Below are 21,524 nucleotides of genomic sequence, written 5' to 3' on the forward strand. Positions count from 1 at the left end.
TTTCCTTTGTTTAGAACAAAAAGGCAAACGTAAATAACCAAGAGACAATTCCTTATTCTTCTAGTTTAACCAGAACTAAAACAAGTGTGGTTCATTCAACTATAACAAATCAGGGCCCTACCATTTGTCTAGTAGTGGTTTATGCTAGTTATTTTCCTCTTCTCAATGAATATTTATTGAGATGGGTTACCTATAATGTGCCAGATACAAAGGTAGGATGGTGAAGATGCAAATTATACTTCAATAGAATTTACTAGAGTTTACTGGAGAAGATAAACATTTAACAAGTAATTACAATACAAAATGAGTGTTAAGATTGTACAGGAAAAGGGCACTATGGTGGGTTTTGATATGGGATCACAAATTATTTGATACTCCTCCTATTGAGAGTTTGGATCTAAATGCCTTCTGCTTGAATCTTGATGGGCCTTATAATTACTTTGACCAGTGGATAAAATAGAAGCAACACTATGTGATTTCCAAGACTAAGTCATGAAAGCTTTAAGGCTTCCGCCTTTTTTTGTTGGAAGACAAGCTCCTGGAGCTCAGAGGCATTATAAAGGAAGTCTGGCTCCTCTGGGGCCACTATGCTTTGAAGAAGCCAAGCTTCATGGAGAGGCCATGCATGGCTCCAGATGACAGTTCCCAGCTACACCCAGCTTTCTTTTTTTTTTTTTAATTTTTTAAAATTTTTTAATTTTTTAATTTTTTATTGTTATTATACTTTAAGTTCTAGGGTACATGTGCATAACGTGCAGGTTTGTTACATATGTATACTTGTGTCATGTTGCTGTGCTGCACCCATCAACTCGTCAGCACCCATCAACTCGTCATTTACATCAGGTATGACTCCCATTGCAATCCCTCCCCCCTCCCCCCTCCCCACGATAGGCCCCGGTGTGTGATGTTCCCCTTCCTGAGTCCAAGTGATCTCATTGTTCAGTTCCCACCTATGAGTGAGAACATGCGGTGTTTGGTTTTCCTACACCCAGCTTTCTAGTCATCTCAGCCCAGATGAAAGAAGTCATCAGATTATTCCCCTCCCCAGCCATTCAAGTTCTCCAAGCTCAAACTCCAGAAATTATGAAACAGGGACAAACTATCCTCTCCATGTCCTGTCAAAATTCTTGACTCTGTCCAAATTCGTCTCAACAGGCATATGAAAACATACACCAAGACGACCTAACTTCAACAAGGGGCCAAAGAAGGTCTCACTGAGGAAGTCACATTTGTGCAGAGACATGAAGAACACATGAATATAGTCAGCCACAGGAATGTTCCCAGTAGAAGAAACATCCATCTGAAGACCCAGTGGATCTACCAGGAACTGACAGAGCCCAGCAGTCTGGAGAGGAGTAGGAGGGGCAGGAGTCCAGTGACAGATTAAAGAGCTAAGCAGAGTCCAGCTTTGGGTATCCCATGGGCAACATTAAGGCATCTGAACTGTACTCAAAGTGTGAAGAAAAACCACAGAAGGGTTTTCAGTATCTGAATGACATGACTAGCTGTGTTTGCTTTGGGGCAAGGCTGAAGAAGTAGGTGTTGTGGCTGCAATTCAGGTGAGAGAGGATGGTGGCCCTATCAGGGTGATAGCAAAGGATATCGATATTCAAAAGGTAAATTTCCAGAATTTAATAAGCCCTTGGCTGTAGGAGTGGGGAGTAAGAGAGGGAAGAGTCACCTTGGGCTTCTGATTGGGCAGTGAGTACATCCTGTTGTCATTTACAGAAAAGGGAATGCCGGAGGAAGAACAGGGTGGAGAGAGCGATGAATATCTTTACCTGAGGCATGGAAAATGTGAAGTGCCAGAGAGACATCCATATAGCAAAGCCCCAGAGACAGCTGGCTAAACATTGTAGATAAGGAGGAAGGTGTCGAGAGAAATGAATATAATAGTGTGTATTGTACTCCGGGTGCTTTATATACATCGTTTCCTTTAATTCTGCTAACAACCACTTGGGTGTGTTCAGTGACATTGGTAACTTGACTAAGGTCATAGAGGTAGGAAGTGGTAAGGTAGGGATTTTAATACAGATTTTCTTACTCCACATTAAAAAAAGACAATCATAATGCCAGATGATTCTTTGTAGGTTTGGAAGGTAGCAAAATCAGCATTTGTGAATGCCACTCCAGTCAGTTTAGTGAGTGACCTAAACAGCTAACAGTATGAACACCGGTCAGAACAAGAGAAAGCTGTCCAGCTGGTCCAGGTCATGATGCAGATGGCAATGCCACTTGGCCTTGATGCAGAGAGTTCACTGGTGCCCTGGTGTATTCTGGGTGACTAGCATGTCTTATAGAGCATGTCAAAACCTTTATAGGTTCTCACATAGTAGAGACCTTCAGGGTTCTGCAGCACAATCATGCCGTCCTTGCAAGTTGTAATTTTTCTTTTAAGATCTAGCTCTTTAATCACTATTGGACCCTGGTGATCATTATGATAACTATCATTTGTCAAGCAGATACATGTGGTAGGCATTGTAGTAAGTGTTTTCCATGTTTTAGTGTGTTTATCCCTCACAAGAACCATATGAGGTATGTATTTTTTTAACCTCCATTTCAGAAACAAGAGTTTGGCTCCTGATCTTAAGATACCAGGTAACAATGAGACTCACAGCTATTCTAATGAGCTGGGTGTCATCTGAGCCACCAGATGCTTCTAGGAGTTCCTAAGCAGTACCAACTCATTAAACCAAAGTGGAATGGGCCTGAAGACCCAAGTAATTTACACAGACAGGCAGCTCCCACTCAGCATGCCACTCCTGCCACAGCAGCATCCCTCCTTCAACCCACACCCACAGCCCCTAAGACCCCCTCTGGAGAAAGGAAAAAATGAGCCAGTTTTACAGCTGGATCTACACATGCACTGGTCCAGACAGAAGCTGAGTGCTGGGATTGATGGCACTGCTCAGAGAAGTCCCTGAAAGGGGACTGAGGAGGGAGATTTACCATGCAAATGTAATTTCTATAGGATGATTTCCACGTTCACTTTACCTGATGTAAAGAATTAGTGACTGGCTCATATTAGTATTCAACAAATAGTTTTTAACAGATGAATAAAAGATGGATTAGTAACATTTTGTGGGCAGTAGCTAATGGTTTGGCCAGTAGGTTACAGACATTGAAGGAATAAGATTGGAGGATTTGTGAAAATAAGTCTCCGAAAAATTGTTGGAATTAGTCCAGAGTGCACATATATTGTATGGAGGTGATTTTAAAGAAGTAGGTGGGAGTCTTGGCCTATTATGTGTGTATCAGTCTTCTTCTCCAGCAACCTGCCACTTGCTCAATGGGCTTATGATAAAATGCTCCTAGTGATGGGAACAGGGGCTATGGACTGCTCAACCATGTAGGTTGCTTTTATCAAGGCTAATCCGACTACTGTACCTGTGAGTCCTTAACATGGTATAATACCCCAGGGGAATCAGCCAATTTTAGCCAGTTCCAATATTTTACTGCACACTTTTATCATGGAAAGGACAGAAAAAAATAATTGGATTTTCTTTCACTATACACTGTTTTTTTGCCAACTGTGTATCCATAATATCCCACAGGACATTGTTTCTTCCTAAGGAAGTCCATTTACTGTGTAAGAAGTAGAGCAATAGGCTGGAGCGCAGGCATTCACCGCATCACCCGGATGCTGCTGTCCTTATAAAACGACAGATAGCCAATTGAAGACTCCGCTACAGAATGAACTGGGAAGCAATATTTTCTGAGGTTCAATGCTGTTTTGTAAGAAGTGATTTTGCTCTGATTAGTGACCACTATATGGTGCCATTTCTCACAAAGACAGAATATGCACATAGTTGTACCATTAAATACAAGTGGGAATGGTGCTTTTCACAATTAATCCCAAAGATCCTTTAATAAAATTTCTGTTCCCCATCCCCAGGACTCCAGGCTCTGCTGGTTTTACTTCTAATGCTTCCATCAGAGGACAACAATGGTTACATTGACTTAAGATCTGATGCAAATGTTTGCCTTTTGGGGTTTGTCATACCATGAAGCAAACAGACATAAAAGAAGGTTACAATGTTGGTTGGAACAATAGACCTATCAAGGGGATATAGGAGTACTATAATTTAATACAGGCAGGGAGAAGCAGATGAAATCCAAAGAATCCCTAGGACATCTTATGGGATAAAAGTCAACCTATGCAATCAAGTCCTTCAGAAAAGGTAGCAGTCAACCTATTAAGTAAAGAACTGCAATCAGTCAAGATGCTGGCTGAAAGCAAAGGGCATATGTAATTCACAGTAGAGAAGGGAAATTATAAATCTGAATTATGATCTTGACCATTTGCAGAAGCAAGGACCACTTACAGAAAGGTGTTCATCCTTGATCTGACACACACACACGCATACACACACACAAACACATACACACTTTCTGTTCACTTCCTTCACCTCCCTTTTCTATACTATTTTATATGAGGTGTTGTTATTGGTAGTGAACTTTAAAATTCCATTCATAGGTCATGGAATATCAAGATAGATCATGACAAGATGAGAGGATGATGGGACAAAAATATATGACCTAGGGATCCTGGATTTGGAGCTGGATGCTGTCACAAATAAGACTTTAAGTTTATTCCCTTTGGGAATGAAGTGAGTACATTTTGGGTTGTAAAAGGTAAAACAACAGTGTTAGGTGGAAGCAAATTTTTTGCTGTTTTAAGTATAGAAAGAAGGCTATGTGTTGATTTTTCCAACTAAAGCTGTGAACTGTAGAAGGTGTTCTCTTTCTTTTTTCTCGGCTTCTGAGCCCCCTTCCTCCTTTGTAGAAACTCCCACTGTAAGCGGAGGCCTGATGCATGCTTTCCCAGCCTCCTTTGCAGTTAGAGCATGAGTGTGGGACCTGAGCTCAGCCCCATGGATGCTGTACTTAGAAGTCAGTGGTGCAGAGAAGCAGGGCCTGTTGAGGAGCTGTTAGGACCCTGAGCTGGGTGGCACGACAGGAACAGGAACAAAGGCAGTGTTGCCAGCAGAGATGTCCAATGTCATGACACCACAGAGGAGGAGGCACGCCATGGTGTCCAGTAGTCATAGTTAAAACTTAAGAGGATAATTCCGAAGGGAGTTGGGTTCCAAACCTGATTCTTTTCTGTCTTCCCAGATTTCATTATTCCCAACTGTTTGGTAAGCTTGGGTCTGTGGCCTAACTGATGCTTCTGTGGGTTAGTCAAATATCTTTCCGGCTGGGCATGGTGGCTCATGCCTGTAATCCCAGCACTTTGGAAGGCCAAGGTGGGTAGATCATGAGGTCAGGAGATTGAGACCACGGTGAAACCCCGTCTCTACTAAAATTACAAAAAAAAAAAATTAGCCAGGCGTGGTGGTGGGCACCTGTAGTCCCAGCTACTTGGGAGGCTGAGTCTAGAGAATGGCGGGAACCTGGGAGGCGGAGCTTGCAGTGAGCCGAGATCATGCCACTGCACACCAGCCTGGGGCAACAGAGTGAGACTTTGTCTCAAAAAAAAAAAAAAAAAAATCTTTCCACAGAAATCTTTTTACTACAAAATTTAACTACAAAGGATTTCTGGTGCTTGTAAGCTAAAACCTTTGTAAATGCAAGGAGGATGGACTAGATGCATTGTAAGATTCCTCCCAGCTTTAAAATTATGTGACACTGTAAAACTTATGTTAGAATATATAAAGAAAATAACCCCAGATTATAAACATACTCCCTTCACTAACCTTCTAATTCTTATTTAATATCATCTGATGGCTGTATTTATGTATGTATAGATATAAATAAACATAAATGTATATTTTTATACATATATATTTTTTTTTTCAGGGGTAGTCCCCCAAAAGAATAAACTTCAAGTGCCTGGAGTTCTATGGTATCCACCAGGGTACTGGCATATTGTAAAAGCTACCATTTTATTTCTCCCAATCCATGGCTTTATTCTCCTTCCTTCATTTAACCTATACCAGATAAGTTTCTGCCTACCTAGCCCTGCAGCTTTATAAAATCTTTGCAAAGTTTATGCCCAAAAGGTCAGTATTTCATTACTTAAAACTGCTTAGTAAAACTCCCTAAGAGATTAGTAATAAAGACATCAGTAAAGTATATAATGATTGCCTCCATATCACTCACAAATACTGGGTGACATACTGGAGGACACAGCATCCTTTACTGCTGAGGAAGCTGCAAAGCATTTACCTCTGCATATAGGCGTAAAGGCTGCCAGAGAGAAAGGCTGGGTTACCCACAAAGGGATGCCCATCAGACTAACAGTGGATATCTCTGCAGAAACCCTAGAAGCCAGAAGAGAGTGAGGGCCAATATTCAACATTCTAAAAGAAAATGATTTTCAACTCAGAATTTCATATCCAGCCAAACTAAGCTTCATAAGTGAAGGAGAAATAAAATCCTTTACAGACAAGCAAATGCTGAGAGATTTTGCCACCATGAGGCCTGTCTTACAAGAGCTCCTGAGGGAAGCACTAAATACAGAAAGAGAAACCAGTACCAGCCACTGCAAAAACATACCAAATTGTAGATCATCAACACCATGAAGAAACTGCATCAACTAATGGGCAAAATAACTAGCTAGCATCATAATGACAGGATCAAATTCACACATAACAATATTAACCTTAAATGTAAATGGGCTAAATGCCCCAATTAAAAAACACAGATTGGCAAATTGGATAAAAAGTCAAGACCCATTGGTATGCTGTATTCAAGAGACCCATCTCATGTGCAAAGACACACATAGGCTCAAAATAAAGGGATGGAGGAATATTTACCAAGCAAATGGAAAGCAAAAAAAAAAAAAGCAGGGGTTGCAATCCTAGTCTCTGATAAAACAGACTTTAAACCAACAAAGATCAAAAAAGACAAAAAAGGGCATTACATAATGGTAAAGGTATAGAAGCAACAAGAAGAGCGAGCTATCCTAAATATATATGCACCCCATACAGGAGCACACAGATTCATAAAGCAAGTTCTTAGAGACCTACAAAGAGACTTAGACTCCCACACAATAATAGTGGGAGACTTTAATACCCCACTGTCAATATTAGACAGAACAATGAGAGAAAATTAACAAGGATATTGAGGACTGAACTCAGCTCTGCATCAAGCAGACCAAATAGACATCTACAGAACTCTCCACCCCAAGTCAACAGAATATGCATTCTTCTCAGCACCACATTGCACTCACTCTAAAATTGACCACAGAGTTAGAAGTAAAACACTCCTCAGCAAATGCAAAAGAACAGAAATCATAACAGTCTCTCAGACCACAGTGCAATCAAATTAGAATGCAGGATTAAGAAATTCATTCAAGGCCGGGTGCAGTGACTCACGCCTGTAATCACAGCACTTCGGGAGGCCGAGGTGGGTGGATCATGAGGTCAGGAGATCGAGACCATCTTGACCAACATGGTGAAACCTGTCTCTACTAAAAATACAAAAAAAACAAAAACAAACAAACAAAAAAAACATTAGCCAGGCATGGTGGCAGGCACCCATAGTCCCAGGTACTCAGGAGGCTGAGGCAGCAGAATGGCGTGAACCCAGGAGGTGGAGCTTGCAGTGAGCTGAGATTGCACCACTGCACTCCAGCCTGGGTGACAGAGCAAGACTCCATCTCAAAAAAAAAAAAAAAGTTCTTTGAAACCAATGAGAACCAAGACACAATGTACCAGAATCTCTGGGACACAGCTAAAGTAGTGTTTACAGGGAAATTTATAGCACTAAATGCCCACAGGAGAAAGCAGAAAAGATGTAAAATTGACACCCTAATATCACAATTAAAAGGACTAGAGAAGCAAGAACAAATAAATTCAAAAGCTAGCAGAATACAAGAAATAAATAAGATCAGAGCAGACCTGAAGGAGATAGAGACACAAAAAACCCTTCAAAAAAAAAATCAATGAATCCCAGAGCTGTTTTTTTGAAAACATTAACAAAATAGATAGACTGCCAACCAGACTAATAAAGAATAAAAGAGAGAAGAATCAAATAGACACAATAGAAAATGATAAAAGGGATATCACCACTGATCCCACAGAAAAACAAACTACCATCAGAGAATACTATAAACACTCTATGCAAATAAACTAGAAAATCTAGAAGAAATCAATAAATTCCTGGACACATACACCCTCCCAAGTCTAAACCAGGGAGAAGTCAAATCCCTGAATAGATCAATAACAAGTTCTAAAGTTGAGGCAGTAGTTAATAGCCTTTCAACCAAAAAAAAAAAAAAAAAAAGCCCAAGATCAGACAGATTCACAGCCAAATTCTCCCAGAGGTACAAAAAGGAGCTGGTACCATTCCTTCTGAAACTATTTCAAACAACAGAAAAAGGATTCCTCCCTAACTCATTTTATGAGGCCAGTGTCATCCTGATACCAAAACCTGGCAGAGACTCAACAAAAAAGAAAATTTCAGGTCAATATCCCTGATGTGAAAAACCTCAATACAATACTGGCAAACCAAATCCAGAAGCACATCAAAAAACTTATCCACCATGATCAAGTTGGCTTCATTCCTGGGATGCAAGGCTGGTTCAACATATGCAAATCAATAAATATAATCTGTCACATAAACAGAACCAATGATAAAAATCATGTGATTATCTCAATAGATGCTGAAAAGGCCTTCAATAAAATTCAACACCCCTTCATGCTAAAACCCTCTCATGCTAAAAACTAGGCACTGAAGGAACATATCTCAAAATAATAAGAGCTTTTTATGACAAACCTACAGCCAACAGCATACTGAATGGGAAAAAGCTGGAAGCATTCCCTTTGAAAACTGGCACAAGTCAACAATGCCCTCTCTCACCACTCCTATTCACCACAGTATTGGACGTTCTGGCTAGGGCAATCAGGCAAGAGAAAGAAATAAAGGGCATTCGAACAAGAAGAGATGAAGTCAAATTGTCTCTGCTTGCAGATGACATGATTGTATATTTAGAAAACCCCCTCACCTCAGTCCAAAATTTCCTTAAGCTGATAAGCAAATTCAGCAAAGTCTCAGGATACAAAATATATGTGCAAAAATCACAAGCATTCCTATACACCAATAACAGACAAACAGAGAGCCAAATCATGAGTGAACTCCCATTCACAATTGCTTCAAAGAGAATAAAATACTTAGGAATACACCTTACAAGGGATGTGAAGGACCTCTTCATAGAGAACTACAAATCACTGTTCAAGTAAATAAGAGAGGACACAAACAAATGGAAAAACATTCTATGCTCATGGATAGGAATAATCAATATTGTCAAAATGGCCATACTGCCCAAAGTAATTTATAGATTCAGTGCTATCCCCATCAAGCTACCATTGACTTTCTTCACAGAATTGGAAAAAAAACTACTTTAAATTTCACACAGAACCAAAAAAGAGCTCATATAGCCAAGAAAATCCTAAGCAAAAAGAACAAAGCTGGAGGCATCACACTACCTGACTTCAAACTATACTACAAGACTACAGTAACCAAAACAGCATGGTACTGGTACCAAAACAGATATATAGACCAATGGAACAGAATAGAGGCCTCAGAAGTAATGCCACACATCTGAAACCATCTGATCTTTGACACATCTGACAAAAACAAGCAATGGGGAAATGATTCCCTATTTAATAAGTGGTGTTGGGAAAATTGGCTAGCCATATGCAGAAAACTGAAACTGGATCTCTTCCTTATACCTTATACAAAAATTAACTCAAGATGGATTAAAGACTTAAATATAATACCTAAAACCATAAAAAACCTAGAAGAAAACCTCAGCAATACCATTCAGGACATAGGCATGGGCAAAGACTTCATGACTAAAACACCAAAAGCAATGGCAACAAAAGCCAAAATTGACAAATGGGATCTAATTAAAATAAAGAGTTTCTGCACAGCAAAAGAAACTATCATCGGAGTGAACAGGCAACCTACAGAATGGGAGAAAATTTTTGCAATCTCTCCATCTGACAAAGGGCTAATATCCAGAATCTACAAGGAACTTAAACAAATTTACAAGAAAAAAACAAGCCCATCAAAAAGCGGGCGAAGGATATGAACAGACACTTCTCAAAAGAAGACATTTATGTGGCCAACAAACATATGAAAAAACGTTCATCATCTCTGGTCATTAGAGAAATGCAAATCAAAACCACAACGAGATACCGTCTCTTGCCAGTTAGAATGGCAATCATTAAAAAGTCAGGAAACAACAGCTGCTGGAGAGGACATGGAGAAATAGGAATGCTTTTACACTGTTGGTGGGAGTGTAAATTAGTTCAACCATTGTGGAAGACAGTGTGGCAATTCCTCAAGGATCTAGAATCAGAAATACCATTTGACCCAGCAATTCCATTACTAGGTATATACCCAATACCCAGGATTATAAATCATTCTGCTATAAAGACACATGCACATGTATGTTTATTGTGGCACTGTTCACAATAGCAAAGACTTGGAACCAACCCAAATGTCCATCAGTGACAGACTGGATAAAGAAAATGTGGCACATAAACACCATGGAATACTATGCAGCCATAAAAAAGGATGAGTTCACGTCCTTTGCAGGGACATGGATGAAGCTGGAAACCATCATTCTCAGCAAACTAACACAGGAACAGAAAACCAAACACTACATGTTCTCACTCATAAGTAGTAGTTGAACAATGAGAACACATGGACACAGGGAAGGGAACATCACACACCAGGGACTGTTGCAGGGTGGGAGACTAGAGGAGGGATAGCATTAGGAGAAATACCTAATGTGGATGATGGGTTGATGGGTGCAGCAAACTACCATGGCACGTGTATACCTATATAACCAACCTGTACATTCTGCACATGTATCCCAGAACTTAAAGTATAATAATACAAAAAAGAAAGAAAACAACCTAATGCTCCAACAAAAACTTTCAAATATCTGTAGCACTAGTTATGTACCAAAATAAGAGTCTGTGTTACTGAAGAGGAGAATTTGAGATAATTTATTCTCAAAAAGATCATAGCACCTAGATGTTCTATTTGGAATTACAGCATCTGTGGTCAATTCATTGACACATACATATGACACAAAAATAATGGTGGGCATAAAGGGATGTAATAACGCTCATTTATACTTTAAAAAACATATTCTAAAGCATTTCTGATTGTTGTCTGGCCTCTACCAGACACGTACTTGCTGACATTCCATTTTATGACCCGAACAAGTAAATGCAACAGACAGATCAACTTAGCGTACAATGAAAATCCAGTATCTCTTTAAATGAACAAGATTTCCAAAATCAAAAATCAAAGTTGTAAACAACAAAGTAAAAGCAGCCTAAACTACTCAGCAAACGACATGCTTCAATTGCTTGTGGTTTGGAAGGAACCACATATGTACAGTCAACTTGATGTACAGTCATCAGGAGCTAAATCATCATCCAAGACCTCTTGAATGACCCTCAGCTGTGCCATCTCTGCCCATCTGGTGTTCCATTTGCCCACGGGCACAAGCTTGCTTGCTCATTTTCACATCAAAATGGCTATATATTGCTTTGTCCTTGAATTTCTTATCCTCTCTGTCAATCATGCTTGCTTAGCTAAACTCCATTCGAGAGCTACTACAATCATATCCAAATAATCTGTGTATCCATGTCCCAATTTATGAACACACACACACATCTCCCACAATTTGTTTTGTTACACTGAGGAGCAGGTCATAAGTACTATTATTATTATTACTGTTGGCCACCAATGAGGTTTCTTTCCATCTTTTAAGTTACTGCTAATTTGCAAAACATTTCTAATATACATATAAAATACAAAACAGTCCTATTAAGAACTGTATTTGTTTAATGGTTCACAGTGATCTTTGGACTATATCATTTGGCACATCCACTTGGAATGGGGATTTGGTTGACAGAGACTTAATGAACAAGAGCAATCCTACTAATTTTGAGAAATCTCATGCTGAGAAGCAAAAACATGACAAATGTTTGTAAAAATTTCTGATTAAGTCACTTTACTAAACATACTCTTTAAAGATCTCAAATATTAGACTGTGAACCCACTTTAAATTTCCTTAGCGCCTTTCAATACAACATGTTGAAATTTGCACATTGTTAAGAAAAGACATGGAAAATAGAGAGAAACATCTGGCTTTGTTACTGAGAAAACACAGTAACTGTCAATTCCCCGATGCTGGCAAGCACCTCAAAACACACACTAGATTTGCAAGGCCAATTTAGTGTTAGAAAGGCAGCTGGCTCTAGTCTCTTCCTTCCCAAATGGTCATTGACATCTTCAACTTCAAATGTTTACTGTTTTACAACACAGGAAAATGCTGTTATTTGGGAAAAAATAACCTAAAATTAGTGTTTTTTGTTTGTTTGTTTTTTACTGTGGAAAGCAATGTTTTCTCCACTAAACACACACACACACACATACATACACATAACTGGGTTGTTAGAAAAATAACATGCAAAATTTTTACTTGAAGAGGTTTTCTAGAATTCATAAACTGTTCTATGAATGTAAGTTTCACCTATATGACCTCTCTGAGCTCAGTGAGGGTACTGTCTGGGAAAAGTAAAATTATGGGCATTTCTGCAAAAAGTGGAATGGTCTCAAAAACCCAGTAGATGACTTTGGGCCCACATTTCAGAAAGTGTAGAGAGAACTCTAGCACAATGGTTCTTAAATTTTGCTGCACTTTAGAATTCCCTAAGAATTTCCCAAAAATGTGGGGATCAGAATTTTCCCCAGAGATATGAATTTAGTTGGTCTGGGATCTGGCCTGGGCATCAGGACTTTCAAAAGCTCCCCAAGTGATTCTAATGTAGCAAAGAATGGAATAACAGCTGCTCTAGTATTACATGAGCATTGACTGATAAAGTTCTTAGAACCTGTAGCATCCATTTGTTGGTTGTATGCAACTTCAGTTTTTTTGGTCATGAAATGGTATCTAGAGGAACTCCTTAGCTACGTAAATCTGCTTTTAGAAATCTTTAAAATTATCTTCTGGAGTATATTGTTAAAACATTTTTGAAACATTAAAATTAGCACAAAGGAGGTAAATTGAGAAAACCAAGCTATTTATTAAATTACAAGAAACAGCAATGGAGATAAGTAAATGAAAGGCCACAATTATAATTATCCTTATTAAAGCAATAATTGGCAAATACAGAGGAAGAAGATTGTTATGTTAACTACAAGAGAGCTGAACTTCAGAAAAGTTAAAGATTGAACATTGTAATAAGCATTTTCAAAATGTCATAATGTAGAGGGGAGAAAGGCCCCTGTGCTTGGAAGAACAGTCTAATTTCTGCTTGCTTGCTCTGCAACAGTCACTGATAATAGAAAGCAGTGATGCTAAGGATATACAGTGAATGAGATATGACCCTTACATATCCTAGCTTTCTACTCCTCCCTGTGTGTAGAATCTTTCGCTACCCAACATAAAGAATACTCAGTAAAGAAAGTTTCTGGGAACAGGGTAAGTGTTTAAAATCACCTGAAAACAAAATAAACATATACAACAAAGAATCACTGCAGCTGTAGAGAACTCTACACTGCAGTGACCAGGGCACCAGTATTGGTCCCAACAAGGTTAGTTAGGAAGCGCAGTCAGTGCCCTGCTGAAAAGAAAGAACAATCACTGTATGCGAAAGAGAGACAGTTTAGCTTTCAGCCCTGGTGGGGTGGGGGGAGGGGGAGAAGACTTTGGAGGACTAAGTGGCAATGTTTTGGGATGGCTAGAAAGGAACCACCAGCATAGAGTTACAGAAACAAAATAATACAAAGAATAAACATTGTGGTAAAAAAAAAAAAAAAAAGACAAAGATACGTTCTTATGTCTATTTTGAAGACTGTCATTTGTTACCCCAAAAAACTAAAGGTATCTTCCACTTAATACTCATATTTTGATTAGTATTTTAACTTTTACACATTTTGCTATACAGTTTGCTCACCAATTTGAAGCCCATCGCAAGACAATCAATGAAACTGAAACTTAGCTGTGGCAAGCACCCCAATATCCATCAATTTATTGTTATGACATCAAAAATGAAATGAAAACTACTAGAAATTAGGTAATAAAAACACATATTTCAAACCTTGTAGAATATGGCCAAAATAAACAGGAAAAAAAAACTATAGCCAAATGAATTGGTTAGGAAATAAAATACACTGAAAACAAAATAACTAAAGCTTTCAACCCAAGAGGCCAGAAAAAGCACAATAATATTCAGGGTTTCATTCTTTGTCTTCCTTCAGACTCCATCCCTGATGACATGAGTCACCAACTCTAACTCATGTAAATACTTCACACACATCTGTCAGCTTTTGTAGCACTTCTGCTTCCCACTGTCACTTCCTTAGTTCAGAGACTTTTTCTCAAAGAGCTTACTGAAGGAAACTTATAATTGGCTTCTTGGTCACCAGTTTCTACCTATTTCAAAAATAATTTCTGTCCTCACCAGAAAAAAAAAAAAAAAAAAAAAAAAAAAAGATGAACTTTTCTAAAGGATCTAGTAGAAGTCTAGAACTGTAGAGCTATTTGGAAGCATGTCCCCAGGCTGGAGATTAAATTTGGTATATGTGTCAGCTCTCCTTAATACAATTTCAACACAAAAAAATCAACAACATTTCTAAGTGAAATTTGACATAAGAATAGCTAAGATATTTTTGAAAAGAATAATGAGTGAACACTTGTTCTACTAGATAGCAAAACAGAATAATTAAAACAGCATGCTATCAATGTAGAACTATAAACATAGATCAGTTTTTAATCTAATCAAGAGTCCATATGGATATAAAAGTATAATTAGAAATGTATTATATAACAAAGGTGGCACGTTAAATCAGTGGGTAAAGGTGAATCATTAAATAATTGGTGTTTAGATAGTTGGCTATCAATTTAGAACAATTTAGCTCATATCACTCATTAAAATAAGTTCCAGATGGCTACAGAACTACACTTTAGAAGAAATATGAATAATATATACTATTTTAAAAGAATTAGGTAGGTTTATTTGCAGAGATACCATGTATCATTTTGAAGTTTGTGCTTTACAAAACTGATCCATGACCAGAGATCCAAATGAAGTATGACATCCAGCTTTGCCTCTGCTTGTCAAGCTGTATGCTGTGATTCAGAAGGGAATCTTTTCCTAATTTGTCCACTTGTAGTAGGAGCAATATGCACTCTGCCACCAGAAGGAGGCACCTTTTCCTAACTAGCACAAAGGACTTATATGCCAGCAGCAGCCTATAAATAAGTTAGTAGTAAATAGTCGATTTGTACATACATAAATGCTTTTTTTACACAAATGGTTGCTATAGACTGAATGTGTCTGCTCAAAATTCATATGTTGAGGGCCTAACCCCCAATGTGACAGTATTTGGAGATGTAGCCCTCACAGTGGGAGTCATGCCCTTATAAGAAGAGACACTCAAGTACTTGCTGATTCTCTCTTCACCATGTGAAGTCACAGCAAGATGGCCCCACTCTGCAAGCCAGGAAGAGACCCCTCACCAGAACCTGACCATGCTGGCACGTTGATCTTGGGTTTCTAGCCTCCAGAATAGTGAGAAAATAAATTTCTGTTGTTCAAGTCACCCAGTCTATGATATTTTGTCATGACAGCCCAGGGTAACTAATACAGTGGTATTATATTGTTAAATGTATTGTGATTTTTGTTGCTGTTCTTAAACTTGATTTTATATAGGTACATACAAAATAGATAGCATGTATGTGCATGCATTTAAAAACAATAAAAGCAATGACTTTTAGAGAAGAGACTACATGAGGGTAGTGGTTAAGGGCACTTTTGCTTTAACTTTAATTTTTATAATAATGTCCTCATTTTTACATTTTACTTAGAATATTTTAAAAATATTCATTTAAAATGTACCTATATATGTACTACATAAAATCTTTAAGAACAGCAACAAAAACCACAATACTTTTTTTTTTTTTTTTGAGATGGAGTCTCGCTCTGTCATCCAGGCTGGAGTGCAATGGCATGATCTCGGCTCACTGCAACCCCAGCCTCCCGGGTTCAAGCAATTCTCCTGCCTCAGCCTCCACCTCCTGAGTAGCTAGAATTACAGGTACCACTGCCACCAGGCCTGGCTAAAAAAGCACAATACATTTAATAATATAATAACATTGTATTAGTTAGCTTGGGCCATCATGACAAAATACCCTAGCCTGAGTGACTTGAACAACAGAAATTTATTTGTTCACTATTCTGGAGGCTAGAAGCCCAAGATCTAGGTGCCAGCATGGTCAGGTTCTGGTGAGGGCTCTCTTTCTGGCTTGAAGTGTGGCCTTCTTGCTTTAATATTTTGAGAAAAAATACGTTAGTATTTCATGATGTAAAAGTCAATTGATAGGAATCACTTATATTTAATGAATACTTACTGTGTTCCAGGCAGTGAATATGTTACATTCAATGTATCATTTGATCCTTGCAACAATCTTAAGAAGTAGATACTGTTTATATCCTCAATGTACAGATGAGGAAACTGAAGCACAGAGAAGTTAAATAACTCATCCAAAGTTCACACAGCTATAAAGGATAGAGCCAGTATTCTAATGTCAACCAATTCTAGAGCCTTCCCTCTTAATCTCAATGGCATGTTGAGAAATAAAAATAGGGTATTAGGAGGTTAGTGGAAACTTGGGCAAAAACAATTTCGATAAAATGAAGAGGGCAAAAGACATATTCTAATAGATTGAGAAGGTAAATGTAATTAATAAAACAATTATATGTCTTTTTTTAATGTTGAACCACATGAAATTGCCAATACTCAACCATTTTGACCTACAAAAATGGAATTTTATGTGGTTCAACCTAATATATAATTTTATTTATTTTTTTTTGAGATGGAGTCTTGCTCTGTCACCCAGGCTGGAGTGCAGTGGCGCGATCTTGGCTCACTGCAAGCTCCGCCTCCTGGGTTCACGCCATTCTCCTGCATCAGCCTCCCGAGTAGCTGGGACTACAGGTGCCCGCCACCATGCCCAGCTAATTTTTTTGTATTTTTTTTTTTTTTAGCAGAGACAGGGTTTTACCGTGTTAGCCAGGATGGTCTCGATCTCCTGACCTCATGATCCGCCTGCCTCAGCCTCCCAAAGTGCTGGGATTACAGGCATGAGCCACTGTGCCCCACTGAATATTGTTTTCAAGAAATATAATCTTAGAATTTAAAAATAGAAAAGGGAAGTAAATGACATAAGTTTTCAAACCCTCAAGGATATGTGTGTGTGTTCTGAACACAGATCTGGAAACTGCTTCAAGCCAGCTTATGCTGATATGGAAAAAAAGTGTCCGTAGTTAAAATATCAAACACAAGGTTTATGAATTGCATTTCAGTAGTACAGAAAAATGTTTTAACCAATCAACCAAATTTCTTAGTGCTATGTAGTTATGAAAGAAGACAACTTCTGGTTACTATCAAAAGCAAAACCTATCAGTAATTTTGTATGTTGAACTCTATCTCCCTAAGTCACAAAATGAGGAATATACTTCTATAATATTATAAAAAGTTTCCTGAGAATTATATCTCTTATATATACTGATATTTTAAAGGCCTTTTTCACTGATTTTCCATTGGCAAATAAGCATTGGACTCATAATTATCTGAATCTACAGTATTTTAACATAAGAGTTGAACAAACAGATCATAGGCCCTTAAAAGTTGATTAACTCTGTCCTCAGAAGTTATCCAGTTCAGTTTTACAGAGGACAAAACAGAGCCTGTGGAGGTGGAATGACAGACTTTCCCAAGGTCATATAAAATTCAAAGAGTCAAGACTAAAACCGTGGTCTCCGGGCTCCTAGTCTTTAGTACTCTTTTTAGTATCTTATAATATGCCTATTTTTTTGTGTTACGTAATGCAGATTAATCTGATTTTCCTTTTCTTCTTTTTCAACTGAAGTTCTGAATCAGCTAATCTTGATAATTATTGGGACAGGAAGCAAAAACTGAAATGACTCTGTAATCAAAGAAGCTCCCTGACTATGAGGGGTAATTTTAGTGGAAGCCTGTCTCCTAATGCTGGAACTACATATCTGTTCTGTTTTCCCCATTCCTTATAATTTCTGTGGCTCTCTTTCATTTTGCTAGGATAGCTTTAGACTGATCAATCTGCCTTTGCCTTGCCCTTTAGTATTTAGCTGTTTGGGAATTCTTATCCACCTCCTTGTTTCTGACCCATGGCCTCTATCCACTTAGGTCTTGGTTCGTATTTGTTAATCTAGGTTCTCATTGATGGCTTCACCTTCTAACCATTAGCCCTGGCTTTGCTATATTCTCAGTTCTCTCAGTAATAGATTATACTAAACTCTAAAATCCTGAGCTACCTGGGAAATAATGTGCATTTTGTACAGAAAATCCTTAGGAATGCTTAGCATCTATTTGAAACTCCAGATTCAATCTACAACCTCAGTGATTAGAGTTTGAGATAACAGTCACATGGGTCACAAAGGAAGCTTCCTAGATACAAGTGAACCTCATTGTATCCAATGGTTATGCCTTCCAAAGTTATATGTAAGTCTGAGGGGCAATTTTCAAGATAGGTTTTATTTGTTATAGCAATTTTAGGTTCCGAGTGAAATTAAGCAGAAAGTATAGAGTTCCAGGAAATCTTTTTAGAGTGACTAAGGTAAATATATCAGGGAAGATCACTATTTAAAGGAAATTTACTGTGATTTATGATATGAAATGAGAGCTCTCTCTTCTTTATCTTTTGTGAAAATCACTAAGGAGCTAGCTAAATTAGATAACTATGCCAGTTATCAGTGTAATGCCTCACAGCTCCACCCTTCATTGTCTGCTCTCTGAAAATGGAGGTGGACCCTCTATCTGTCCCTTGCCACTGGCAAAATATTAAGCTGTGTCAGAAGAGGGTGCTTGAAGGACACTGCAGAGGAAGGGGATTTCCTTCCTGGTTCGTGTGTTTATGCCTTCTTGTTCATACTGTACAGCTGCCAGCAGCACGTGTAGGGGACACAAGTGTTGCTGTGTCCATAGAGTTCCAATGGCGTACTGATGGTCAGTCCCATCAAATTTCAAAGGTACTTCTATGGTCAGATTTCCACTGAGCCTTGCAAGCATCTCAATAATTGGCTTCCAGCTTTGGCCTGCCTGCACCCAAGTTGGGTGTTCCCTGTTTGCCTAGTGACTATTGAGCTAGCTCTGTCTTAATCCACCCGAGAACTTCACCATTCAGAGGGGTCATGACCATAGCTTCTATAGTAAGGTGTGAATCCCAACCATGGAGAGGGCTCCTCAGTTCCAAACTTGGTTCTTCCATGGGAACCCTCCTTAAGTCCAAGGGTATTCTTTAGCATGCTATTTATCTCTTTATATAGAAAGGATTTCCTGTTAGAGTTTATCATTCTTTCTCTTAAACTTTCCCTGTTCAAATTACTATATGTTTTTTTATCTCCTAATCGACCCTAACTGATACAGTAACTTTGCAAAAAATTACTTAAATCTCTTATTGTACTCACATGTAAACTGAGGAGACTAGGCTACTTGATTTCAAATCTCCTTTCCAGGTCTAAAATTACATATTTCTAGGAAATTCCAGATTTTTTTCAGGTATTGGGCATGCCCTAAGTATGTTATAATAAACACCACACAGCACTGTATAATTGTGTACTGTCTTCCCCAGCCTCTGTCACAGTAAATGGGTTTTCCTTCTTATTTGAATAACGGTTTTCTCCTTCTGGGTCAAGAGATAGTTACAGCAGCAGCCAGTATCATTTTATGCACACAGTGGGTAATCAAATACTATCAAATCCTCTGTGAGGGTTTTAACTAGGAAGCTATCTAAGGAACAAAATGAAAAACCGGAGGTTAATGTATGAATATGAGAATTTAAAATGCATTATAGATATCATTGTATTCATTTGTGAATATAAATATTGAAAGGATACATTAAGTATAGAAAAATGCTCCCTCTGATATTATTTATTCTAACTCCATTCACCACCTCCATTTCCACACAATTTTAAATTTTCTTTTACCTTTCTCTGTCTTTTAGTGACTGTTCAGCCATTAATTTCTTCAGTTCTTCTAGACGCTGAAGATCTCTCATTTCCATTTCTTGCCACTTCTGTTTTTTCATAGCCCAGTATTTTTTAATCTATTGTATAAATGTTACATAAAATTTAAATTAACAACAGATATGTAAAAATGAGGGGAAAAGCCATAACCATATCCACTGGTTCATATTACAAAATTGAATTTAAAGGGCACTTCATCTTTTTTGTTTCATAGATATGCTTATAATATATTGGCAACAGAAAAATAAATTAAAACATGAAGGTAGATGCCCTGAGAAACTGCAAGGTTTAACAATTTCTGCAATGAATGGAAATATAACTTGTGCTGAGACCTAAGGTTTAATCTATGGTTAAAATAATCAACTTTCCAGAGAACCACAATAAAAGTATGTTATTGTCTCTAAAGTATATGATCTAGCTGTTACTCAAGAATATTTTTATCTTTTTATGGTAATGCAGTCTTTAACAAATATAGCATTCAAACTATTTTTATTTTAAAAGCATTAGTTTATTTATGCTAATGGACAGCAGGATGTTGAAAGCTTTATGCTTCTGGGGAAGTGGCAGGAGATAGGTGGGAGGAAGGAGGAAAAGAGCAAATTAGCAGGGTTGTGGTATATAGTACTTCTGACTTATGTGGTAAAATAAAGGTCAGGCTTATCAAGTGCAAAAAGGTGAAAGCAATGTTAATAGTAGGCCTGTTTTACTTCCCTTTTCCAGAAATGTAAGCAAAATGAGAAAACCAGAAGTAGGTATGAGCTGTTTTCAGGGAGCTGAAACCCTTATTCAGGATTTCCCAGTGGGATGAGACAATGAATGTTTATTTGACAGAGGCCCTTTCCACCACTCTGGCCTGCCATGTTGTGCCTGGGTCAAGAGACTGGCTCTTGAAGGGGAGTACCTCAATGGTACATAGTGAGTGACTGGCAGCAGGGGGTCTATTCTAGAAGCTGGGCTAGCCCTACCCCCAAGGTGGCATTTCCTCTTCTGAGACAGAGGTGAATAGGAAAATCTAAGTGGTTTCCTGACTTGCCAACATGGTCTCTGATTTCTGGGAGAATCAAAAGAAGCATCCCAAGCACCATCGCCACAAACAAAGCAACTCTGCAGCTACAAGAGCAACATCTGTTCAATGTTTAATGAATAACTAAATAAGCCCAATGTGCAGTGATATCCACTCCAGATATGACAGAGCTCTGGATTTAGAGAGAACAGAGATAAAGCTAGAAAGGCAGCAGCACCCAAGATGGAGCGTGACAGAGAGGGTGGGTGCAGGAGAGAGAGGAAACATTGATTGACAAGGAGTGTTCTAGAGTCCTAACTGATAAATGCCAGGGAATTCTATTAATGACAGACACGGAAATGTTAGCAATGATTATGTCATCTCCATCTGGGAATTATAAACAAGCTTTATCTTATTCTTTTCTGCATCACCTTATTTTTGCAATGAATCATATTTCTTTTATAATCAGAAAAAAA

The 21,524-nt window shown here is 38.3% G+C and overlaps 1 protein-coding gene and 1 long non-coding RNA gene across 4 annotated transcripts in view; one reads left to right on the forward strand and one right to left on the reverse strand.

Annotated features, from left to right (window-relative positions):
• LOC112636178 overlaps positions 1 to 21,524 on the forward strand; it is a 68,146-nt gene that overhangs the window by 38,731 nt on the left and 7,891 nt on the right. The window contains exon 4 of the long non-coding RNA XR_003122141.1: positions 3,896 to 4,029. This is a non-coding gene — a long non-coding RNA (uncharacterized LOC112636178). The remainder of the gene's footprint in view (positions 1 to 3,895; positions 4,030 to 21,524) is intronic.
• Positions 1 to 21,524, reverse strand: part of CCDC148 (coiled-coil domain containing 148) — a 280,255-nt gene that overhangs the window by 33,555 nt on the left and 225,176 nt on the right. For all 3 annotated transcript variants that reach the window (XM_025404700.1, XM_025404699.1, XM_025404698.1), the window contains one exon: positions 20,007 to 20,125. In XM_025404700.1, coding sequence (XP_025260485.1) covers positions 20,007 to 20,125 — 119 coding nt within the window. The remainder of the gene's footprint in view (positions 1 to 20,006; positions 20,126 to 21,524) is intronic.

This window comes from Theropithecus gelada, chromosome 12 (assembly GCF_003255815.1).
Source record: "Theropithecus gelada isolate Dixy chromosome 12, Tgel_1.0, whole genome shotgun sequence".
In the NCBI taxonomy this organism is placed as follows: Eukaryota; Metazoa; Chordata; class Mammalia; order Primates; family Cercopithecidae; genus Theropithecus; species Theropithecus gelada.